This window comes from Gobius niger (assembly GCF_951799975.1).
Source record: "Gobius niger genome assembly, chromosome: 3".
NCBI classification, from domain to species: Eukaryota; Metazoa; Chordata; class Actinopteri; order Gobiiformes; family Gobiidae; genus Gobius; species Gobius niger.
This window is the reverse complement of record NC_136854.1, coordinates 13,961,101-13,985,959: the sequence shown is the minus strand read 5'-3', so window position 1 is coordinate 13,985,959 and position 24,859 is coordinate 13,961,101. Positions and strand designations below refer to the sequence as shown.

Sequence of the window (24,859 nt, the reverse complement as noted above, 5' to 3'; positions counted from 1 at the left end):
TAAATGACCGATAGCTTCCGCTCTCTCTTCAGGCATATCGGTACAAATAAAGTTGCCTTGCCTTCAGGCAGTTTTCTTCATTCATGTAAAATCAATATTCAAAAACATATTTGACTAATATTTATCCATGAATATTAAACTGTCTCTAGAATTTGGTCGGTCTTTATTACAGAAAAGCATTATTACGGTAGTTTTGCTAAGTTAATAGCAGATGTAGTCACTCAATTTGGACACGCAGCACATTACTTTCTTCACGCCGCACCACATGAGACAACAAATCCAAATCGCCAACAGAGTGAGGGCACTACATCATAAATGAGTTAGGGGCGAGAGTGGGCATTCAGACACCGCCACTGACAATGCTATGGGTAATCAAACTAAAGCATTTGAAACAGCATCAAATGTATTTAAACCACATGTTTAACTGCTGCCAGTGGTCAATACAAATCAGAAACGTCTCCATGGAAACGAGTTCCTGTCTCGCTCTCAGCAAAGTTACGAGTCAGGTCTGAGGAGAGGCGCGCTGAATAAGCGGGCCTGTAACGCCTACTGGGTGAAATGTAAATGGTACTATACAAAATCGAACTAGTCTAAAGTCTGAGCCGCTATCGGTTCAAAACCCATCCATCCATTTTCTTCCGCTTTATCCGGGGCCGGGTCGCGGGGGCAGCAGTCTCAGCAGAGATGCCCAGACTTCTCGATCCACACACACCTCCTCCAGCTGTTCTGGGGGGACCCCGAGGCGACACCAGGCCAGCTCGGAGACATAGTCCCACCAGCGTGTCCTGGGCCTTCCACAAGGCCTTGTCCCACTAGGACATGCCTGGAACACCTCCCGCGGGAAGTGACCAGGAGGCATCCGAAACAGATGCCCGAGCCACCTCAGCTGGCTCCTTTCAACGTGAAGGAGCAGCGACTCTACTCTGAGCTCCTCCCGGGTAACTGAGCTCCTCACCACCTCAAAACCATTCATCACATCTCAAACATTAGTCTCTTCAAGTTCTTCCTGTTTAAATTCCATCCCCCAAAAAATCACACCTGTCTTGTTAGGAGCTCCCTCAATAACGGGCTCCTCCAACTCTGACAGCTGTTGCTATGAGCCCTGTCAACGGGCCGCTGTCTGAAATTCTTCCACCGTAGCTCCAAAGGCCATGTAGGATACGCTTCACATCATTTCCATAGTCATCAAAACACCCGGTGACCCCTCATGGCCGGCGCGGATTCATTTGCATCCATTATGACGGGCAGTTTTTTTTTTTTTTCTTCATCTCTCACTTTCTTCCCCGACAGTTTGACACCCGCCTGCGACGTCTGAGCGAGCGTATGGAAAAAGCCACTTCCATTTTTTTTTTCGTCCATCTGGCGAATCATTTGGCGTTTCTTTGCTTGGTTTACAAAGCGTAATCACAACACAAACATGCCTGTGGCGCACCAAACGCCTCGCCGTGTAAAATTAATGCAGACTTAGTGGCTCATCGGCTTAGACGCGCCAGCTGGAATTTACAAGTACAATTTGTGACATAACATTTTGACATGTTTAATATTCAAAGGCGGAGTTGGGGCGCAGGGGAGCGGCCCTGTAAAACATTTAGAGTCAGCTGAAGTTTAAGCCGTTTGCAAGTTTGTGCTCGCGCCGTTGCTAGCTAGCTGTCAAAAAAAAAAAAACGGAAAGAGACGCATTACAGGTCTGGAAAGGGGCTTACGGTGGAGCGCCTAACGGATTTTGTTGGCGCCTGGCAAACACACGCACTTTTATATCGCTGCTGAAAAGTGCTGAATAGCTGAGTAGTATTCAAAAGCCAAGGGCGCGTGCATAATGTGACCAAAAGCCCGGAGCGTGTGCGCGTGAACCCGCCATAGACACACACAGGGTCGCCTTCCCGGACACTTTGCTCTCGAGAGGCCGGGGAAAAATTAATGAGAGTACAATCCTTTATCACCCTTGAGACAGAGGGGAGAGCGCGGAGAGGGAAAGAGGGTAAATCCAGTGTCCTCCCTTTTTTTTCCGCTGTCGTTGCTATGGGAACACACCATCACCACCATCACCGTGGGAACTCAGTTTGGAGGTTTCGCAATCGCCTCTCGTATCCTCTCGTATCCTCTCCTCTCGGGCGCAATTAATAGGCAAACAAGCCAGAGCAAACAAAAGGGGATATGATATTGTTCGAGGGTGGACAAGCCAGCAACTCGGGCTTCTGGAAAGACAAAATCCAACAGCAATTTGTGTGGAATTGCTATTAGTTTTCAAATAAACACATTTTGAACATGCTCAGGAGCGTTAAGTAGATTGGCAATGACAAGAAACCAACAAAAAAAGCTGCAAAAATGGTCCACTACAAATGAATTGGAAAAATAAAATGATTTTCCCCTCCAAAAAAAGCATAAAGTGATATTTCAGCACTTTCATGAAACTGCTTCAGTGAATTCTCTTTTTGAGCTACTAATTAACATGAAAGTAAAAAGAAAGTAAAATGGACTCCACTTTAACAGATTTCTCTAATTTCTTACACAAGAAGATTACCTCAATGATTGCAGCCTTTGAGATTTGCTAAATGTGACTGATCAAAATTGCTATTCCAAAAGAGGTTATTCACTGTCCTACAAGAGTCCCGGATAAGTTACAACCGCACCGCCTGTTAGCCCCTGTGTACCACGCATAGTTAAACAGGGGGAATGGGGCAGGGTCAAGGTGTGAGTGATGGATGGGATGGGAGTATTTGGAGCGGTTAGGCCATCATTCAAAAACAGCGCAGGGAACGTCCTCTCCTTTGTCTGCACTCTTTGCTGCTCCTCTATCGGCGACGCAATCTTTCCTTTCTATCATCTCTCATTTTCCTCTCCGTGCCGTTTTCCCTCTCTCTTGGCCCAATTATTTCCCTCCGCCGCTCGGCTCCTCCCGCTCCGGTCTGCTCCGTCTTCCTTTATATAGAGCGCCATAATTTCCCATTTTCATTCCGTATCATTTGTCGCGTATCTTTCTCTCTTTCAGGCCCTGTTACCGACAATGCGCCCTTTCTTTTCCTTTGCCCGAGACATTTTTTTTTCACTCTTCCTGTCTGTTTCCAGCATCGCTGGATAGAGAGGAGCGGCCCCCAGGTGGAGTTTCCCTGTCACAGACCTGATTTCAAGTCGAATGACAAACTGTAGTTCCGCCCAATCATTAAGTCACAATACAGTGGAGATAGAGGAGGAAGCTTTATATGGGGGAAATGGCTGCACATTGTTAACTGACAATATGACACACATAGAATAGGTGAAGAAAATGTATTCTCTAGACATATAGACCACCATTTTAATTCCAAGCACAGCGACTATATAATGAGATGTGCCATTAGAATCACACAACGGGAGCAGACCTCTGCCAAGGCATTGATAAGGATTTAGCACCCAGACCTGGATTCGACCATTATTGTATATCCCCTGATCAGTCATACTTTTACTTTTTGTTACTTTGGTCGCTTATTTGTCGCTTTTTGTCACGTTTCCATCTCATTTTTGTCACTTTTTTGTCAGGTTTCCATTGCTCTTTTTTGTTGCTGCTTTTGTTGTTGTCTTCGTTTTCGTCATGCAAATATTGGTGGGCCTTACAATGGAATCAAAACAAAAAACATCACTAAAAGGTGTTTTAACTGTGAACTATACAACTAAATATGTGATTGAAACATGTTAATGTCAATCTGCAGACACTGATCCTGCGTACCATATAATCAAGGTTACATACTTTGCTAACATAGCATAACATATTGTTTATGATCGCTAAGCAAACAACTTAATATATATTCATTCCACTCAATCCAATCGTTTCAGGGTGGCACTTCCACACATCTTGAGATGGACAGTAAATCGGCTGGATAAACTTCTGCTTTGGATTATAAAAACAAACCGACAGTAACCTGATTACCTTGCATTTTCTACTCATTGCTTGTCTGCGCTTTTGCAATTATAAATTCTATACTTGTTTATGAATCTAATTCAAGGTTGCAAAAAAGCGCTGACTGGAGTGTAATACGGGGAGACAATGGAGTTTGATGCTTAATTATCTTTTCCGTGAGCTGCACGGTAAACAACAATGGCATAACCCTAAGTTCCAAAAAAAATTAAAAAATAACGTTAATGTTACCCTAATTTGAATGTAGTCTGCAGAAATGTACCTGCATTAATGCAACATATACAACTCAAGATGGAATCACTTCAAAGGGGGCTGCGCAATAATAGAAGCAAGTCTAGTCTTGAGATAAGATTGCAGATTTATGTAAAAGTAAAGATACAGCTCTAAGTGCTCACTGTAAACATGCAGGAGCACTGACATTTGAGAGGAAACTGAACATTTTTCTGTTTGCAAATGAATATGTCTTTGTGAGACATATTCAGAGCGTGATTGTGATTTGTTGCAGCCCTTATTAACAGACCAAATGAATTAGTCACGCCATAGTTTTTGCAATTGTAACACCTCCATCCAGAAAAAGACACCTAGTTCAACACACAAATCCGTAATGCCTCCCCCATTAACAAGAACTACAGCTCACTTGCTCTTTGTGATATTGACGTTGCGGGTATTGACTCGCTGCTGATTGCCATCTATTGCACCGCCCTACTGTAAAAAAGAGCATAAAAAGAGGCCAATTAGAGGCAAGGTTAAGAAATAATAAGCTTGATGGTTCAATAAACACAGACGCTACAAAAGGGAGGGATGAGCGAGGTTAAGACCACGTTGCCTTGAGCCAAAGCATAGTAAACAAGTCCAACTGCTACGGCGCTTGCTCTGTTCGCACTAATTGCCCCATCATCTCATCTCCTCGTGCTTTCCTGAAAGCCACCCCCGCCCACTTCACTGGCACTATCACACGCGCCTACTTCCCCCCACCCCCCCTTGCCCACACTCGGGTATAAAAGGTCGCGCGGACGCAGCAACTCAAATCGGATCACATCACCCCCATCTTTCCTGGCATCGTCCCGCTAGTGCCGCTCTTGGCTCAGGTGTGCGGGCCAGCGCTGCGGCCATTTTCATAAGCGACGTTCATTAGTTTAAAAGAAGCATCTATAGGGAGCACACAGGGGAGTGCATGAAGGATATGTCTCCAAGGCTGAGACACGGGGCTCGACCGCATGGGCTTTTTCTGCATGCGTTCAACTGATCTATGGCATCATTTAAAAAGCTAATCCTCAAGGGAATGTCAGGAAGATGTCCCGGGCGTGGGGATATTTTGGCAGGAAGCATAGTGAGCATGAGCAATATGGCAAAAAAAAATTCTGCAGACTATTATCTTAGCTAGGTATTGATTTGTAATGATCATGATTCATGTAAACTTTGTAATATAGTGTCTCAACACTATATTAATGACCCTATTTGCTTTCTCCAAGGATTCACATTTCAGGGTGATAGTCCTGTGAATCACTCAGAGCATGACGAAGGTTGCTGGGGGTAGGGAAAAGTTGACAGTGGAACATAAGGCTGCAATAAACACAAAGCACTCCATCCCAAAATTAGAGATAGGATTGGGCAATTTAATAAGCCAGTATTTGCACTTTCTAGAAAGTTGGCTTTTGCCCCATCATTGACATTTTGTTTGGCCAAGCACCTGAAACAACTGAAGGTCTGTTAGAGCCCAAACACAAGTCTGGGTAACACTTTATTTTACAGTACCTTGATACATTGAACCAAACTAAATTTAGTACGATGTAATCTGCTTTGTAACAATGTGTAATAACTTGTACCTACGTAGTACATATACAATGGAATAATGCGTACTTTGGAGGTACATAATGTAATAAAACAAAAGACCCTTAGGGTCAGGGCTTAAGGTTAGGGTCTTATATGTTATTACATTATGTACCTCCAAACTATTAATACATATTATTCCAGTGTGTTTGCATAGGTACATGTTATTACACACGGGTGAGGAGCTCAGTTACCCAGGGTTTCCGCTAGCCGGCTGTAGCCATCTTTTGGCCGGTTTGAAAAGCAAATGGCCGGTAAAAATTATGTCCATCGGCCAAATTGGCCGACAGTAAAAAAAATATGGAGAGAGAATATAGAAAAATATATTATACATGTCACCTAAGTCAGTGACTAACATAACAAAGTGTTTTCGAGACAGGCCTAAATATTAAAAAAGGTTCAATATTTCTATCAAAAAAGTTTAGATTTACGCCTTTGGCCCGTTTTACAAAGCGCCATCATCGCTGTCTGGATTTGTAACGCTTTTTCTTCGTGCTTCGTCACATTTTCCAAGAAAACGGCGAACTACAGGTACATTTACTTTTATATAAGTGTGTTAAGAACTCAGCAGCTAATACGTTTGATTAGGATATTCTTGAAACGCGCGTGTGTTCAGTCAGACTGACGCGCTGTCCCGCAGCGGCTCTTCCTGGTAGAGTGGCCGGGTTTAGAGGCGCTTCTCTCGGTCAGTCTGCGCAGACGCCTCGGCTCAGTTACCGGTGTTCGGAGCCGCTCTAAAGCGCGGCAGAGCTGGGTCCGTTTTGAATCGCTTGAGACTGTCTTTTGTGACTTAAGTGCTGTCGATTTGTCTCTCCACAATATTTCAGTGGTGAGGGATTTAATCACTATTTTACACCTGAAGCCACGTAAAAGCGCGGAAGAGCATCTACAGCCCAGCCCTCGCTGAGCTGGTCAGACCTGGATAAGGACAGCGTTAGGGTCGTAGATATCGACTACTTTCTGTCTGAGTTAAAGTGCATATGAGTGGTGTATATCAGCCTGACACCTGCTGCTCCACCGTCTCCACGCGCACAACTTCATGTTTGGATTTTAGCTGTTGCTACATTTTTCTCACGTCAGTCTTAAATTAGAAATAGCCGTGTTTTGGGATCCACTAAAGCACTTGTGTAGCGCTCTGTCTAAATGTAGATTGTTATTGATAATAAGCCATGTTCATAATGTATATATTTTTTAATGGCCGGTAATTCGCAAGAATTACTCCCAAGGGAGGTGTTCCATGAATGTCCTAGTGGGACAAGGCCTCGTGGAAGACCCAGGACACGCTGGTGGGACTATGTCTCCGAGCTGGCCTGGTGTCGCCTCGGGGTCCCCACAGAACAGCTGGAGGAGGTGTGTGTGGATTGGGAAGTCTGGGCATCTCTGCTGAGACTGCTGCCCCCGTGACCCGGCCCCGGGTAAAGCGGAAGAAAATGGATGGATGGATTGATGGATATTAAACATTGTTACATAGAACATTACATTGTACTAAATGCGGCAGGTACAATGTATCAAGGGTACTGTTAAATAAAGTGTTACCCAAGTCAAAAACATTATCTTCAATTTATAAGCAAGGGACATTGTTTTGTAGATATTGGTACATAGTTGTCTTTGATATTTGTGGAACACCAATCAACAACAATGCGGTTTTCGTCCTGGTCGTGGCACACTGGACCAGCTCTACACCCTTCGTCGGGTGCTTGAGGGTTCGTGGGAGTTCGCCCAACCAGTCCACATGTGTTTTGTGGATCTGGAGAAAGCGTTCGACCGTGTCCCTCGTGGTGCCCTGTGGGGGTTGCTCCGGGAGTATGGGGTCCGGGGCCCTCTGCTAAGGGCTGTCCGTTCCCTGTATGACCGCAGCAGGAGCTTGGTTCGCATTGCCGGCAGTAAGTCAGACCTGTTCCCGGTGCGTGTTGGCCTCCGCCAGGGCTGCCCTTTGTCACCGGTTCTGTTCATTACTGTTATGGACAGAATTTCTCGGCGCAGCCAGGGGCCGGAGGGTGTCCGGTTTGGGAGCCTCAGGATCTCATCTCTGCTGTTTGCGGATGATGTTGTTCTGATGGCTTCAACGAACCAGGACCGTCAGCGCGCTCTGGGGCGGTTTGCAGCCGAGTGTGTAGCGGCCGGGATGAGGATCAGCACCTCCAAATCCGAGGCCATGGTTCTCCACCGGAAAAAGGTGGCTTCCCCTCTACAGGTCGGTGGGGAGTCCTTACCTCAAGTGGAGGAGTTCAAGTATCCCGGGGTCTTGTTCACGAGTGAGGGACGGATGGAGCGTGAGATCGACAGACGGATCGGTGCGGCGTCAGCAGTGATGCGGTCGCTGTATCGGTCTGTCGTGGTGAAGAGGGAGCTGAGTCGGGGGGCAAAGCTCTCGATTTACCGATCGATCTAAGTTCCCACCCTCACCTATGGTCATGAGATTTGGGTAATGACCGAAAGGACAAGATCGCGAATACAAGCGGCCGAAATGAGTTTCCTTCGCAGGGTGGCTGGGCACACCCTCCGAGATCGGGTGAGGAGCTCAGTTACCCGGGAGGAGCTCGGAGTAGAGTCGCTGCTCCTTCACGTCGAAAGGAGCCAGCTGAGGTGGCTCGGGCATCTGTTCCGGATGCCTCCTGGTCGCCTCCCGCGGGAGGTGTTCCAGGCATGTCCTAGTGGGACAAGGCCTCGTGGAAGACCCAGGACACGGTGGTGGGAAATTATGATCAAAACAACCCAATAATATTAATTTTAAGAGACTCCAATGTGTTTCCGTGTAGTTTAAGATGGAAAATATAGGCTCACGACCCACTTTTGAGTCCTGACCCAACAGTTGACAATCACTGTTTAACATTACATAATGCCAAGTGGGATGTTCTGCAAGGACATTTAAAAAATACTAACACAATTTCTCGCATTTTTAGAGTACTTTAACAGGTATTTGATCCCTTTTTTGGCTTGTAAGCTTTGTTAGACAGGTCCACGCAGGCTGTGGGGCTGAATCGTGGGGAGACATTCTGAGCTGAGACGATTAGTAAACAGTTTCCCGCCAGGTGTTTAGCGACATTATCCACTAGAATCAGCTGCATCATGCAATAAAAAAACATGTTGAGAAAATGTGGAGAGACTGGCTTTTTGTAATTTTGGCTGTTTATGCCTGTTTTTGAACTTTTTGAACAAAATGCCCAAGCGGCGATGTATTTTTGAATTGGCTTCAAACCTTTTTAAAGGACTGAACAAATATTATTTATACGTATATTTTGAACCTTTGCACAATATTTGATACAAATCTTAGCTTTTATGCTAATGATTTTGATTTGAGTGCACTTTATGTTTTTAACATTATTGTATCTTTGAAGCTTCACGTTACAGTATATTTTGCTGTTTACTATTTCATTTCTTTATTGACGCTAACGTTCCATTTATTTTTGTTATATTTGAATAATTGATGTTTTCTTGGCTTTGTTTTAGATCAGGTTTGTTTTTCCCCTGAAACTTGCTGCCCAATCACTGCCCTCCTACCGCACTGCTGTTGGATAAACAAACCTTTTCGGTTTTCCAACTTCTGGATTATAAACTGAACTCTTTCCCACAAAAGAACTTTGGGGAAAAAAGGAAGCTGAAACATAACAAGGAAAACAAACCTTGAACTGAACTTTGAACATTGAAACATTGCTGTGTATTTTTTTTCCTGTTTTGAATATTGATATTTGTTGTTTATTAATTATACCTATTCATAAAATAACTATATGACATATAATATATAATATCAAACTAAACAAATACCCTTATTATCCCATAACTCCATAGCTGCAGTATTGGCAGATGCGTCGCGATAGGCCAAATAGGTTATTATTTATTTGTTATGGGAAATTGCCAGTGGGCCAGACGAAATTGTTTGGCGGACTAGATCTGGCCCCCAGGCCGCCAATTTAATAGGCCTCAATTGCATGAATATTTGCCTACACCAGATAATGTCATCAACTGTATTCCACTTCCACTGTATTCAAAGCTATCACTTTCTCAGACAGAAGAAAATTACAGCCCAGTCTATTTCAAGTCAAAGGATGATTGGACATTTTGAATGATCTGTGCGATAGTTTGGCCTTTTGCAACTAATTAAAATGTTCCCTACTTCCTTCTTCATTTGCAGTGGCACACAAAACCAATTATCTAAACCAATTTGCTTTTACGCACCTGATAACCAGCCAGGAGGACTTTTTTAGTAATTAAAAAGACTGTGATAAGACGATATTTTACAAACGTGAAGGAAAAGTCAAAGTAAAGGTCAGTGAGGGGAGTGAAATGGGGACGCCGACTGTGGTCCACAGGTTTAGCTGCAGAGGTCACCGAGGTCTGTTGAGCAGCAGACACACAGCTGCCATTAGTCATGTTTACGTTTTCTAAAATCTTCAGCCCCTTGAACAACAATAAGAAAGAACAGCGAATCCCCGGCCTGCATCTGCTCCTGTCCTCTGCCTCCTCTTTTCTCAAACCGACTAATTCATGTCTTCAGAACATCTCTGGTCTGTCTCAATATCCCCTGCCCTGCTGCTTAATATAAAATATGAATTGCATTAAAATGTATTAAAACTCCTCTGTCCAAAGCATCTCACTGATTTTGCTTATTTCCACTCATAAAAAACACATAAAAAACACATAAAAAACACATAAAAAACACAGCGCTGAACATTCCAAGAGCCAAGTCAGAGGAGAGGCGAGCCGCTAGGTATTTTTCACCAATAAAACTCTCTGTAATTAAATAATAATAACATTAATTCCAACATTTGATGAAACTGCAAATAAGTCAAGTGTCGTAATAGTATCTAGGAGCAATAGAAGGAAAAGGGAGTTAAAGTCTACATATAACTCAAACCAAGCAAGTAAGCAAGACTCTCCATCACAATCCTTAAAGTGCATATGACACATTAGACACATTTTTTGCCAAGAAATTGCACCCAGTTTGCGTTAGTTTGACTTTTTATGTCCTGGTTAAGCAGCTTAACCAGGACAAAACTGAAATGTTAATCATCGGCCTTGAGGCCCAGAGAGAGAGACTTTTACCCAAACTACAGTCACTGTCTATGAATCCTTCCTCACAGGTGAAGAACCTGGGTGTGATCTTTGACTCTGAGCTGGCGTTTATTCCACACATTAAGAATATCACAAAGATAGGTTTTTACGATCTAAAGAACATAGCCAGAGTCCGCCCCATTCTCTCTCGGGCCAACACGGAGACGCTCATGCATGCTTTTATCACCAGTCGTATCGACTACTGCAATGCCCTGCTTTCTGGTCTTCCCAAAAAGAGTATCTCAGGTTTACAACTTTTACAAAATTCAGCAGCTCGTGTCCTGACGAAGACCAGGAGGCGGGACCACATTACACCGGTTTTAGAATCGCTGCATTGCCTCCCCGTGTGTTTCAGGATCGATTTCAAAGTTCTTTTAATGCTTTTTAAATGCCTTGATGGTCTTGGTCATTCTTATCTTTCAGAACTGCTTTTACCTTATGAACCTTCACGGCCCCTTCGCTCCTCCGGCAGGGGTCTCCTAGTTATTCCTAAAGTCAACAAAAAGACTCACGGCGTCTGTCCAGTATTACGGCCCTCGCCTCTGGAACGACCTGAGGAGGAGCTCAGGGCTGCAGAGAACGCTTTTAACAGACTAAATCTAAATCTATTTATTAAATCCTAATATAATCCTAATATACAATAAAGCACTTTGTGATACCTTTCGGTATGAAAAGCGCTTTATAAATAAAGTTTGATTGATTGATTGATTGATTGATTGATTGATTGATTGATTGATTGATTGATTGATTGATTGATTGATTGATTGATTGATTGATTGATTGATTGATTGATTGATTGATTGATGTTTATAGTGTCACTTCCTTATTGGACACTGACAGTGACAAAGAGAGGCAATCTATGTTAAACTGTTGCCGTGCCGACCATGTTTTGTCAATGGGAAACTTTACCCCTATCTATATCAGTTCCTGTCAGTAGTTTAAAAATTCAAATAAAAATATCTTTTAATCCCAACATTTCTTCATTAAATTGCTGCTTCACTGAAATAAAAATGTCAGATGCACTTTAAGTATGCTCTTGCCTTCCGTTTTAAGCACAGTCAGTATCTGAACTACAGCTTCTCCATGCTTGCGCTTTCTGCTATAGATGATCAACATTCCTGCAGCCGACAATCTCAAAAAAGATCAATACAGCGAGGGATTCTGACAACATCCCAATATTTCAAAGCCCGAGGCCTTTGCTCAATAAATATTGATTTTGCTGCGCAGTCTGATAAAATATTTCGGAGTAATGGACCTCGTCACTACTAAACAATCAAGTTCAGTATTTTCTTTAAAGATGATTCTTATAAAACTGCCATAAAATCGATGCAGAACACAAGCTCCAGCCCCCGTCTGAGAGAGAAACATTAGCTCATACATTCATCTAAAAGCCAACGGTATAAAATATTTGACAAATTATTTCTTTCAGGATCTTTCAGGACGTCTTACCTATTCTAGCTTTGACTAAGCTGTAGCCTGACCAGCCAAAGTACAGTCTATTCCTATTCTAAACAAAGACTAGCCAGGGATCTCATCTTATCTCCCTGAGTTCAAAGGAGCTTGGATGACAAGCAGATTATCCAATCAGAGAAATGCATGGCCCGTCCGTATCAAAACAAACGGCTTACATGAGTGAAATAGAGTGAATAAAATGACACAGAGGAGTAAGAAACAGCACCAGGTTCGGCCAAATCAACAGGCGCGGCACCAAACGCTGTTAATTAAATATGAAAGAAGCTCTAAAGTCCACACCGAATGACACAAGGTTGTACACTGGGTACACTCCTGAGCAACAACCAGCACTTTGCCTTCCAGTGTCAATATCATTAGTACAATTTAGCCTACTACAACATGACATAATTGCATGTGATGCGGTAGTATTTATGTTTTTTTTCCGCATGTAATAGACCAGCTTTCTTTCAGGGGCCCCAGTCCCTTAATTCCCCCCCTCAGCTACGCCCCTGTCTACGCACAGCTTCAGCCCATGAGCTTCAGCCTGACTGCACCGTGCAGAGAAAACACTCAAGAGTCAACACTACACAGACATCGGATTTTCCGCGGCATAATAACAACGTACAGATGTCGGAAGTTGGCCATTTGTTTTTTGAAAATTGTCTTTTGTGTTTGGCATTTCTGGTCTTTGAGTGAATATGAGGTAAAGTTTCATCAAATAAAGACTAATTAACCTGCGCGTTTGCTCTGCCCACGAGCACCTCCAACATGGTGTGTGGGGCAGGAGGGAGCGAGAGAGCGAGGGGAGATACAGACTCTCTCTGAAGTGTTTAGAGGAGGGAAAACAATCTGGCAAAGTTTGTGCGGGAGTGAGCACAAAAGAGACAAGACGTTTTGTAGGACGATATTAGGTGATCCTGCGGGACAAACGTTATGATTAATGTTTATAGCCGGTCCTACAAAGTGGTTAAATCATTTGGCTGACGTGTAAAATGTAACGAAGGTAATCTTTTATATTCCAAACATATCACTTTTAAGGATGAATGAATAACCGATCCTCTCCCTGGCTTCATTGACGCTGCTGGGTCTCACTGACTGGCATCAAAACAAACAGACTCAATTAGCCTCAGCCCAGATAAACCCGAGCGCCTTCATATGTAAAGGGGGGGGGGGGGGGGGACATATCAAACGCAGCCAGCAAAGTTACTGTCAAGTTCCCAACTCCACCCCCCCACACACACCAGATGACAGCCAGTAACCATGGGAACATCTGTGCGATCCATGTTAATTGGCTGAAATGATTCTGACAGCTCTCCCTACTTTGACTAAGACCTCCTCCGATCCATCCACACGAGAAGTCCAACCCAATTAGGAGCCTTTTTAGGGAGAGGAAGAATAAATGATAGTAAGGGGGAAGAAAGATTGAGAGATTGATGGATGAGGGAGATCAGAAAATGAGGGACGGCAGGAGATGAGAGGTGCTTGTACTCACGATCCACACAATCAGCATTCTCATTTTTAAACAAAGGAAGGTTCTCTAAATCTTTCATGCACCGCTGAATAAGTTATGTCTTGCGTGTGTGTGTGTGCACGTTTGCCCCCCCCTCATCCCCAGCTCTACTCATGTCATGTGTGTGTGTGAGCTATACATTCAAACTAGGAATAATCTTGATCAAATGGGAGCAGAGATTGGCATCATACACATCAGAAAACAGATGTCATATAATGAAATCTGAAAAAAGTTATGAATGTCAAAATGATTTAAAAAAGTAAACAAATGAGTCGTGCAACGGCTTTTGTAATTATGATTAGCTGTTATCTTGCCTCATTGGGTTGACAAAAGTGTCATGGCCGTATCTACTGTGTTTGTCTGCAAAAAAGCAATACAAAATTTCAATATTTTGGCAAACAAAATGGAAAGTGCGGTGATATTAAACTTTTGTGTTGAAGGTGATCTGCCTATTCACAAAAAGCTCATTTGTTTGTTCCATTACCCGCCATTTCATCAAAATCTATCAACAAATGCAAGAGCCATAAAAAGATTGAGGAGTGTCAGACAATGTCAGACCTCAGCTAGACACACAACAATCTTAAATATCACAAAACCCAATGAACTAAGTACAAGAAACAGTTGTGGATTTGGTGAAATGCATTCATTAGAAATTAAACTTACAGAATAACTTAAAGCACCTTATCTAATTTTCATTTTCTTATGAGCCATCTACAAAACGCAAAAGCAACTGCTAATGCCTCAATACCCTTTCTCAGTACTACAGTAACCAGCATTTCACAATAACCATCTTTGAGTTATGTCTGGTATCATTGAGCAAAATAACATTAGTTTAAAAAAAATAAAATGTGGCACATTGAGACAGATGTTAAAGAAGTCTTTTCAGTCTCCATTTACAGAGCACCAGGCCTCCATTGTAAAAGTAAAAAAAATAATAATAATGTGAATTGATGTAGCCTTGACAAATTACAAGAGAAAGTTACATAAGAGTCAAATCCCTTGTTGTTTTCCTTCAAAGGAGAAACTGGTGAAGTAGACGGCAGTGCTGTAGGGAGAAGAGACATGATGCTGTAAACACGCTCCGTAGAGGAGAGGACTGTGAGGCTGAGTGCAATGAAATGGAAGGAGACGGCAAATTAATCCCTAATACTGTGTACTCAGTGCAAAAGAGGCAGAAGAGAAGATGGGGTCACTTCGGGAGAGACGGGAGCACAGCTGATGGGAGAGCCCACCCCCAGTGTGCTCACATTAGTGTCCCTGTCCAACATGCCCAGCCACGTTACAGCCCCCGCAGATCCCTCGCCATAAAAGTATTATGCACACACACCACTACTCAGTGCAGCGCGGTGTAAATACTGCACGTATAGGAAGCGACACATGCCAGTAAGTGCGGAGAGAGTAGAGCACAACGACCCACAAAATAAACAGTACAGTGAGCGGAAGTAAGCGGGCCGCTGGGGCCGAGTTACTCTGTTGCCAAGCAACCAGGTGATTCCTCTAAAGAGCCTCTCCATGGGAGATTCCCTCGTCTGTGTGAGGGCATTCGCTCGTGTGCGTGTGTTTCTAAGAGTGTTGGCTAACTTAGTGCTGACACGCAGAGTAGCATGTTCACAGATGCCACAGCAGGCTTCTGAGCTGCATTTGTACTTTCTTCTCCTCTTGGTGTAGCCCGTAATTTATGTATTTATATTTTATAAACTACAGAGTGCTGATGATGGAAAATACAGAGAGACAGCACAGCACCACACATAGCCACATACACACTACAGCCACAAGCAGAGAAGATTCAATTTGGAAGGCTTGACAAATCCCTGAGGTGCTGCTGACGTTTATGCCAGCATCAGAGTATTCATAGCCACTCACACACCCTGACTCCTGATAAACGCGCTCACAAACTCACACCTTGTGTCTGCTGGAGGAGAAGAGTCTGAGAGACAGGAGACTGTGAGGTGAGACAATAAAGACAGAGGCAGCCAGGTTCGAAGGTGACGTTTCACTTTTGCGACGGCTTGTGTCCGTAAATGTGGGCCAGTAACAATGCAGCTGACAGCCCAGTGTAACCCGAGAGATTCATTAGGGCTCGTCACTATGGAAACCTCCAATCAGGAAAAAATGTTAGCCATCTTTTTCTACAATTAATGGGCCCAAAGAAATACCTGAAGTGCTCGGCTCCCACATACACACTGACCTTCGCGTGTCCCTTGTGTTTAGACGTTACATAAACAGCTCCACACTGTTTGGTGGAGGACCTACAGTGTGAGGAAGCCCAGAGCTCCAATACAAACAGACAATGTGTCTCTGACACACAGTGTTTAAGGTGAAGGATATGGGTGGCAGACGGCTCGCAGGCACCAGGAGCGGGGCGGGCTGTGCTGGGTTAGAGCCAGGAGGACCACTGGGGCCAGAGAGGGGTAGGGCAGCTCCTCCTTCTCTTCCTTCTCCAGGTCCTTGTCCAGGTCCTTGTCCAGGGGGTGCTCCTGCTCCAGCTGCCCGTCCTCTCTCTCCACAGACACATGCACGTGGTCCCCCTCCTCCTCCTCCTCGCCCTCCTCCTCTGTGGGCCCGCGCTGCTGCTCATGAGGCTCTGGGTCCTGGCTCTGGCACGTCATGGCTGTGCTGGGGGCAGCCTGAACCTACAAGAGGGGTAGCTTACTTTAGTCATGGGGGTGACTATCATGATGTTTCAAATACCTTCATAAATCTGTTTTGTTTTTCCCTTATAAAATGAATGGATAAACAGATTCAGATACAAAGAGAAGTTAATATATGAAACATAAGCCCTTTGATGTTAAAGTGCCACATTGTGCAGCAGCTGTAAATGAAGACACTAGTTATACAATAAAAACACGAGTAGCTTTCAAAGAGTAAGTCATCATCATTATCACCATCATTTCATTGCAGTCCAAACCAGCACTTGTCCTCAACCGACAAAGACACACAGATGAATCAGCATGACTGGATTTAAGGCTCAGCAGCAGTGAGTCAATGTGCACCATGTTGGGATGATCCACAAAACATTATTGCAATATGTATGGACTGAGTGAATCTGGTCATTTTCATTTGTCATCTGTGGCACATCTGCAGCTCCGCGATGCTCCATGATCACATGTTTCAGCTCTCAGTGCACTTAGCCACATTGCAATTACATTAATATCATAATTCCGTCTTTTAGCCCTATCATAATCTGCCAAACCTCTGTAATCAAGAGAGGAAAAAACGGCTACATTCAATCAATTCGTCGAGTTATGTAATTTCAGACATGTGGGGATGACTTATCTCCTAATTCCGATCGCTTAAGAGAAATAGATTCACTTTACAAAGAATTAGCCTGCCTTTTTTTTAATATTGTAATGCCAAAACCACTGCAGTCATTACGATTTGGCCATTGGAAGCGTTCACATTACAATTTACATTTGGCTGCGATTAATCGGGCAGCCTTTTCCATTTCTTTCCTTAATCGTTACTGTACTTACTCAACATAAATGGATTCTTTGAACGTGAAAAATGCTGGTGATGAGAGCATTTTGTTCGTTTCATGTAGTAGATGGTGCACACGCAGAGTACAAAAGAATTCTGATTCAATATGTTGCAAGACCTTTGTAAGTCTGCTTTGTCCAAGTACAGTATGAACCCACTGCTAAAGCACTTCTCATCTTGCACAAGCTTTTGCAGTGGCCAAAAGAAGACAGTTTCTTCATTACTGTTTGTCTGCTATTTTGCAATTTTAGCACTGACAGGTGGCAAGTGAGCACTCTGTCTTCCAGGTGGATGTGTGTTTATAAGCAGTTTAAGTGGACATGGGGGTTTTCACAGGCTTTTTCCCTTCTTAGTTTAAGTGTTCTTTCTGTAATGTTGAATTAAAATAAATCAATGACAGCAAACTAAAATGTGGAGTTTTGCTGGTGTCGTGTTGTCGATCATTCACATTGATAGACATTTCTTTTATAAAAAAACTCGTGAACTGACTTAAAAGATTATTCTTATGAAATAAAGAGACACGTCTGCATAGAGCTGCACAATATTGATGATTTTATAATGAAGATGTGAGTGGGTCTATACTTTCATTTTACCCTCTTGTTTTTGTTTTGGATTACATTTACAAACTATTAATCAATCATTGTAAAGCAAAACATCAATCGAGAGGAGGCTGAAATATGAACTGCTAAACTAAGGATCAGCACATTTCAAATGTTGTAAGACCCCAGGGGATCTTTTGTTGTTTGGAAAGGTTATGTTGTATTTGGGATTTGTTAATTGCAGCCATTCCAAAAGTGATTGTGATTTGATTGCCATTAACTGCAGCAACCCCATCTCTGGGTATAAAACAAATAGATCTGGCCACAGTTAAACACAGGTAGCTATTAAGCAAGGTGCAAACAAGCTCAGTGCAGACAACAGGAAGCAGTAGGATCCCTTTGTGATACGGTAATCCCACAGCTGTGCTTCTGAGCGATGACAAGAGGTCATTACGGCTGATGCTTTTAATCCAGACGGGCTTTAAACAATCTGAACACACAGAGAGAAAGTGGCTTAGACTAGAGCGCTGCGGCGCAGCCAATGTGTGGATACATGGGAAATGAAGACTGACATTACCAGGGCTCTGTACTTAAGGTGATTAGGTAAAGTTGAAGCTTTCAGACTTATTACACTTGACTTGTGATTAACATTAAGTCGAATACAGTTCATGTAAAGAAGCAGCTGGCTCTTATTGTAGCAACTGTTTGTTGTCTTTTCTAGTCAATAATGTTCTTGAGCACTTTTATCACAGTCGGCAAACATGTTTTCACTGCCCTTGTCACACAAGACTGTGTGAGAAAGGCAATTATTTTAGACACTTCTTTTACAAATAGTAATACGAATCCAGTCAGATATAGACATACTTGGAAACTGCTCTCGTATTAGGCTCAATCAAGTATCTTTCTTCACAATCTAGTTTAAGACATAACAGGTAGTACTCGCTTACATTTGCAATGCATGAACGCAAACTGAAGTAACTTTTGGAGTAGCTTTGCCACATTGTCATTTTTACCCCTAATACAATTCTTAAATATTATACTCTTGCTTGATTAAAAACTGTGTCAGCGTTAAAGTGACAAAGGCGCATTGTTGTGTAAAAGATATGGAAAGTTTGTAATTATTGTATTGGTGTTGTTTGAAAAGATCAGGGTTTTCAGATTAAGTAACGAAAATAACATAAATCTGACTTTCACACTGAAACAGTTCCTCAGTACTCGAGTAGTACATTTTTAAAGTCTTTTTTACTCTTGTTTGAGTAATAATTTGGATGACAAGTTTATACTTCTTTATACGTCTAATTTAGTTCCTTATTTTTAAGTAACATTACTCTTCCTTGAGTAAATATTATCTGGACATGATGGACAATGTCTTTCTTTAGAAACTTGAAAGAGGCTTCTTTCGCCCCCTCTGCTGGCACCAGTGGGGAGTGAAGCCTGTTGACCTGCTTGAAGCTAACAACTTTCGAAAGTTGAGGAAGCAGCTCTTCATTTTAAGTGTCTAGATCAGGGGTGTCAAACATACGGAGATGATTTAATCCGGCCCCTGCCCTGTAAAGCATAAATTCCAGAGTATGTCAAAAAAAAAAAGTAAGTCTTTAGCCCATTCCTGTGCAGAGTTATGATTTTTTAAAGAATAACCAGAATGCTCATTCTAGCCACTAGGGGGCATTAAATTAAAATAAAGGATAGAGTTCCACACGTGTCCAGCAGAGGGCACTGACATAATAAGAGCTCAGGATATGAACAACACATTATATAGCCATGTGGTAAATGGACAGTCTGCCCCAGGGCGGCTGTGGCTTCAATAACAGTTTACCATCACCAAGTGAATGAATAATGACTACTGCACTTTCAGTGACACAGGCTTGTAAAGTGCAATACAAGTGTGAGCCGTTGTCATTAATGAAGCTACAGTCAAGTTGGGGCTTTGATCAAATCACAGCTTATTATTATTCATTTATTGGAAACATTTTCTCTATTATATGTGGCCCGCGACCCGCCATGGGAGCTGAATTTCGGCCCGCGACCCAAAATGAGTTTGACACCCCTGGTCTAGATAGAGTAGAGCAACAAAGGAATTTTGACTTCTCAAGGAGGCATTCCCAGATTAAAGGATTGCTCACTCGTTTGTAAGATCATTAAACATAACACCATTCTTTCATCATGACAAGGTGCCAACAAAATAGTTCATTCAGATTATTGTGGAACTAATTAACTTAATTAACCAACCAGAGCCTCTTTAAAAAGTCCCAAAGACCACCCTTTAGTTAATTTCTAAAGGCTTTCACCAGTCTTCTTGATATTATTCATTGATAACCTGTCCGTGTGTGAGAGTGCATCTCTCCTTCCTTTCTCTTTTTCGTACAGTTTCTTTTGTTGTTAGATTTTCCTAAAAAAGAAGGTAGGGTCTAAGGACGGAAGATGCCCGGGGCGACTACATCCACGGCTTCACTGTCGACATTTTTCATCAATATGTCGAATGATTGTTTCAGATTTATCTCATTGTTGTTCTTCATTCTTGATCATAATAGCACTTTCTGTGAATCCCTGTGAGGCGACTGCTGTGGTATTACCAGGCGCTGCAAAAATACACTCAATTTTATGTTTTAATTCCATGATGTATCTTGTTATGTACAGTATATTGTCAATAAATAAAAATACATTTGTGTATTTGAGTTTTTCTCAACTTGATATAGTGTTTGCTGTGATAAGTAAAATCTCATAGTAATTGGGTTGTCAAAAAATGATTCAGATTAGCAAAAGGAAGAGAACAGTGATCGACCATGTGACTTCCTCACTGTCACGAGTCCACAGTAGGTGCACCATGTGCTTGCTTCAATGCTTATTGATCCCCTGAGATCTCAGTGTATTCCAAAGCTACCAGTTTGTTATTGAGTTGACTTGTTTTCAGACTAATGGATGGAAGAAACACTAAACAATAGAAGTCTGGGCCAACCGTGGCTCTGCCCAGACTCTCCCTTCAGTGTTGCTTCACAAAAGGAGAGCTGGCGGAGAGAGCAAGTTTACAAACCTGGGAGGACTGTTCAATACCTGGTGTGTAGACCAAATGACTAAATCTGCCAGCATCCTTCCCCACTTCCATTACGGGCACGAAACATTGTGTGAATGCCCAGGGCCAATCAGATGAAGACGTTGTGTTGTTATTCAAAAGTAGCTGTTGGGCGCACATCAATTAAGCGATACAAACGCCACTATTAAAAGCAGCTGGAATCTTTCCAAAACATTTTCGTTTTCAAGGGCTTTCAGTTTTCTGCCACATTGAGATAAATGTTGCTGCAGTGAAGATTACCTGATAGAAAACCGCTCTGAAATGTAATGACGTGAACATTTCAGCCTGGTCATACTGTACATACATGCGTCACAGATGCAGAAATTAACCAACTGTCAAAGCAGACTTTTCCAAGCCAACAAAAGATACAGCTAATAGGCAAACAGAATGAATAGGTCACATCCTTGAAAAAGCCAATCGTGCCATACTTTAAGCAAGCAATTCCTAGTAACCAATTAACATGCTGTTAGTCAAATTGTAACACCACACAATAGAAAAGTCTGGACAATTTAGCCTGTAGCGTTTTGTATTGTTATCAACAAAAATGTGACATATACATCATTGTCAAGTTGAGAAGCAATTTCAAAGACATCATTTGATCGCATACATGAATTCTCTCATTTCTCAAAGACCCTCCGTCACTAACAAAAGGCGACATCACGGAGCTGGATATGTTCCACAGAGCCACATCATCTCCACAAGCCAAAACCCGGGACATCAAAGCTTTTAAAAGTAAGGAACAATTTGAGACAGAAGGCAACAAAGAGAAACTTGTTCTGCGGCTCTTACCGGGGAGCGGCGTCCATCCAAAGGCGTCAGTCACTCCGGGTCCGCTGTGCGCCCTGTGCTCCAGGAGCCCTCCATCTGAGAGCCGTCCGCCGCTCCTCTGCCTCCTCCTCCTCCCCGCGCAGATATCCAAACTCACTTTTATAGTGAGGGAAACTACACAGAGAAAACGGGCTGAGACGCCACACAAGTTTCCCCAAGCGCCGGAAAGTGAGTGCAAGAGAAAAGAGCAGTTCCCCGAGTGCGCGTAGTCCTCTCATCCGCGGCTGGACGCGTCTGCCGAGTCAGGTAGCGGAGTTGAGGCGCACCGGGGGAGAGCACAGTGTCGCGTAAAGCCGCCCGCAGGAGAACACACCGGACACGGGCTCGGTGCTCCTTCATAATAACACGACTTTGTTCCGGAAGTCTCCTGAAACGAGAGCGTCTTTCACTGGGAGCACAAAACAATAGGTATTTGTCTCCGGGGAACGAAGTGACGCATTTAGCCAAGTTAGCTTAAATTTAGGCTAGCGCAGCTTCGAAGTTCATTTTAACTTTAATAAATAAGAATGACAAATGTGTCCGCAACAAATTACGAAAGTAATTCAAACACAGGTACCTAAGTTTTCCATAACAAACACATTTTAAATATCCGAAACTTACTTTTTAAGCGTTTATTTCCTGTGCTCATTTCTATCACTTTGGGCTTCAGGCGCACGAGCCGAATTATTTGGCGCGCTTAACTTCCCACCCAGATGTTAAAATTCTCACAGCATTTAAATTACATTTTTATTTTTTTAAATAAATAAATAAACAAGGCTCATAAACTTTACTTATAAATTATCTCACTATGCCACAATAAAAAGTAATAGTTTGTTTTTCTCCACACTATAAAATAAAGTCAAAGGCTAGCGAGTAATCACACTCTTGTGGTAAAGTGACTTAACAATTAACAACAAATAGTACTTATTAGAAAATATTACTGTAATCACTAAAGTTCTTCTACTTAAAAAAAAAAAAAAATCTAAATAGTTTTTTTTTGGCCAGGCGTCTTGGAAAAAGGCCTATTCAAATTTGAGACACTTATCAGAGAACCATTCAGCAACAAGAACCAGGAGAGTATTTTGCTTTAAATGGCTAGTCTATTTAACTTGTGCACTTCATTTGTGAAGCACTTTGAATTGCCTTGTGTATGAATTGTGCTCTACAAATAAACTTGCCTTGCCTTGCCTTGCCTCATTTGAGTCCCTCCTAGGTCTTAGCCCAGAACGAGGCTTGCTCTAACGGTGAGCTTGCCAACTAAACCCTATTACTTTGTGTTCCAAATGTCCTGCTATTCATCTCATGTTTCCCAATTGCATTATTTTGAAAAATTTGACTGGGGAGGTTCATTCTTTATGCAGGATAACTTGACAGTGAGGGAACGAGTCACGGCAGCCTCCCCAGCCCCTGCCTCGCACGCAGCATGTCCCAGCCCATCCCAGTAGCCCTCTCTTTTTTGTGCCAGCAGTTACCTCAGCAGCAGCAGGAGAAGGAGGAGCGGGGCCGCGGATGCAGACAGGGAGAGAGAGGAGGAGGCGGGGGTGCTGTCATGGAGGAGATGATGCTCCACAGTCCCACTCAGCGGGGGGAGTGCATTCTCACTAAACACTGAAAAGGTGTGGCTCAGCTCCAACGAGAAACCTCCAAATCAGCTTATGTCATGTTAGCTGTGGAGTGAAGGGAATTACCAAACAATGCACCAATGCTATTGTATTTCCACTGTATACAGGAAAGATTTATGACAACTATAGGGATATTGTGACAGTCTCTTTACAGTATTTCTAATGGTAAGGCGCCGCAAAAATAATTTTACAGTAAAAAAAAAGCATCAGATGGCTCATATAAAGCATCAGATGGATTAAATGAGACTACAGCACAGTACGAGGCCTATTACTGCATTCCTAAAATAGTGCTGAGACGATCCAGTGCTCATTTTTCTTGGGGCTCTGTGAGCTTCCCAACAGGCCCTGTTGGCTGTCCCTGGTCCCCACTTTGGGATCTAATATTAGCTCAGCAGAATACAGTAGGTCTAAGCAAACAGCCCTCAGACAGGGAACCCACTCTCCTGAGGATTTTTAATATCTGCATATACGGCATCCCAATATTCAGGGCTTGTTTGGAATGATTTGTTTAAACAGTGTGCCTCTAAAGAGATACTGCGTAGCTCCTGCGCTCATTATGCCCCCGGAATATTCAATACTTACAGTAATGGGGCCGAGTTTAGAATAATTTAAGCTAAGGCTGAAAGATGCAACAGAATTGACATCGCAGCACAAACAGACTATAAATCGCAAAAGTTGCAACTATTTAGGTAATGATATCCTGTTTCCATGTGGCCTCTTGGTAGCATGTTTACCAATTTTTGCCTGGACTGAACATTATACTAGTGAAATCATCATTATTACAATATCAGCGAAAGCAACATCCATTTCTCAAGAAGGCAGATCACAACCCCTTTTATCTTTGCTTAAAAAGTCTGGTAGGTTTCATAATCTTAATTTTGTCTTTTCAAGGACACCGTTTTTACTATTGTATGTCTTTGTTGTTCACAGATGTCTGTAGAGATTAGGTTGGCACAAGTGTTTAGTAAATCTGTGAAACCGATTAAACCAATAAAGTAATAACGATTTCCCTGCAATATTTCACTACAATGTTTAATGTGTTGTATTCCTGTATTCTTACCATATTGGCTGAATTTATTACATTTGTGAACGATTTTCATGTTGTCAGGCCAATAACATCAAAAAGTATTACATGATCAGCCTATAAATCATTATTGGCTGAAAAGTGTCATCACCTTATTGGCTTGTTATAACGTTATCGGTTCCCACAGTCCCTTTTTTGTACGTTTTAGACTATGGGGGGAGATAATTGCTCCACAGGGACCAAAAATGTTTGGTATAGTTTACTTTTAGACAGCATGGGAAAATGCGTAGTCTATAATAAACATACTATGTGACAGTGTGACAGGCATCAAACGCCACTGCTTATTGATTCAAAAATGTTCAGTGAGGCATGATGTAATACAAAGCAATGGAAAACATTTGACTGTCCTTCTGTTTTCATCATTTCACAGTGCTAACATCATTCATTGTTTTTCGATTGAAGATAAAGGACGGACCATCAAGTAATAAAGGCTGGTGTCAAAGTGCTTGTCCACCCCACTGTGTTGCCCACAGCTGCACTTACAGGTAAACAGTAAGTGAAGAACATAATCCTGTACTCGTACTCTC

At 42.7% G+C, this 24,859-nt stretch overlaps 1 protein-coding gene across 1 annotated transcript in view; it reads right to left on the bottom strand.

Moving 5' to 3' along the window:
* The window catches only part of LOC306961434 (voltage-dependent T-type calcium channel subunit alpha-1H-like), a 98,225-nt gene extending 76,297 nt beyond the window's left edge, over positions 1–21,928 (bottom strand). The window contains exons 1-2 of the mRNA XM_079554175.1: positions 21,609–21,928; positions 16,063–16,366 (exon numbers count right to left, since the gene is read on the bottom strand). Of these exons, the coding sequence (XP_079410301.1) occupies positions 16,063–16,342 (280 nt within the window). The 5' untranslated portion in view covers positions 16,343–16,366; positions 21,609–21,928. The remainder of the gene's footprint in view (positions 1–16,062; positions 16,367–21,608) is intronic.
* Positions 21,929–24,859: the final 2,931 nt, after the last annotated feature.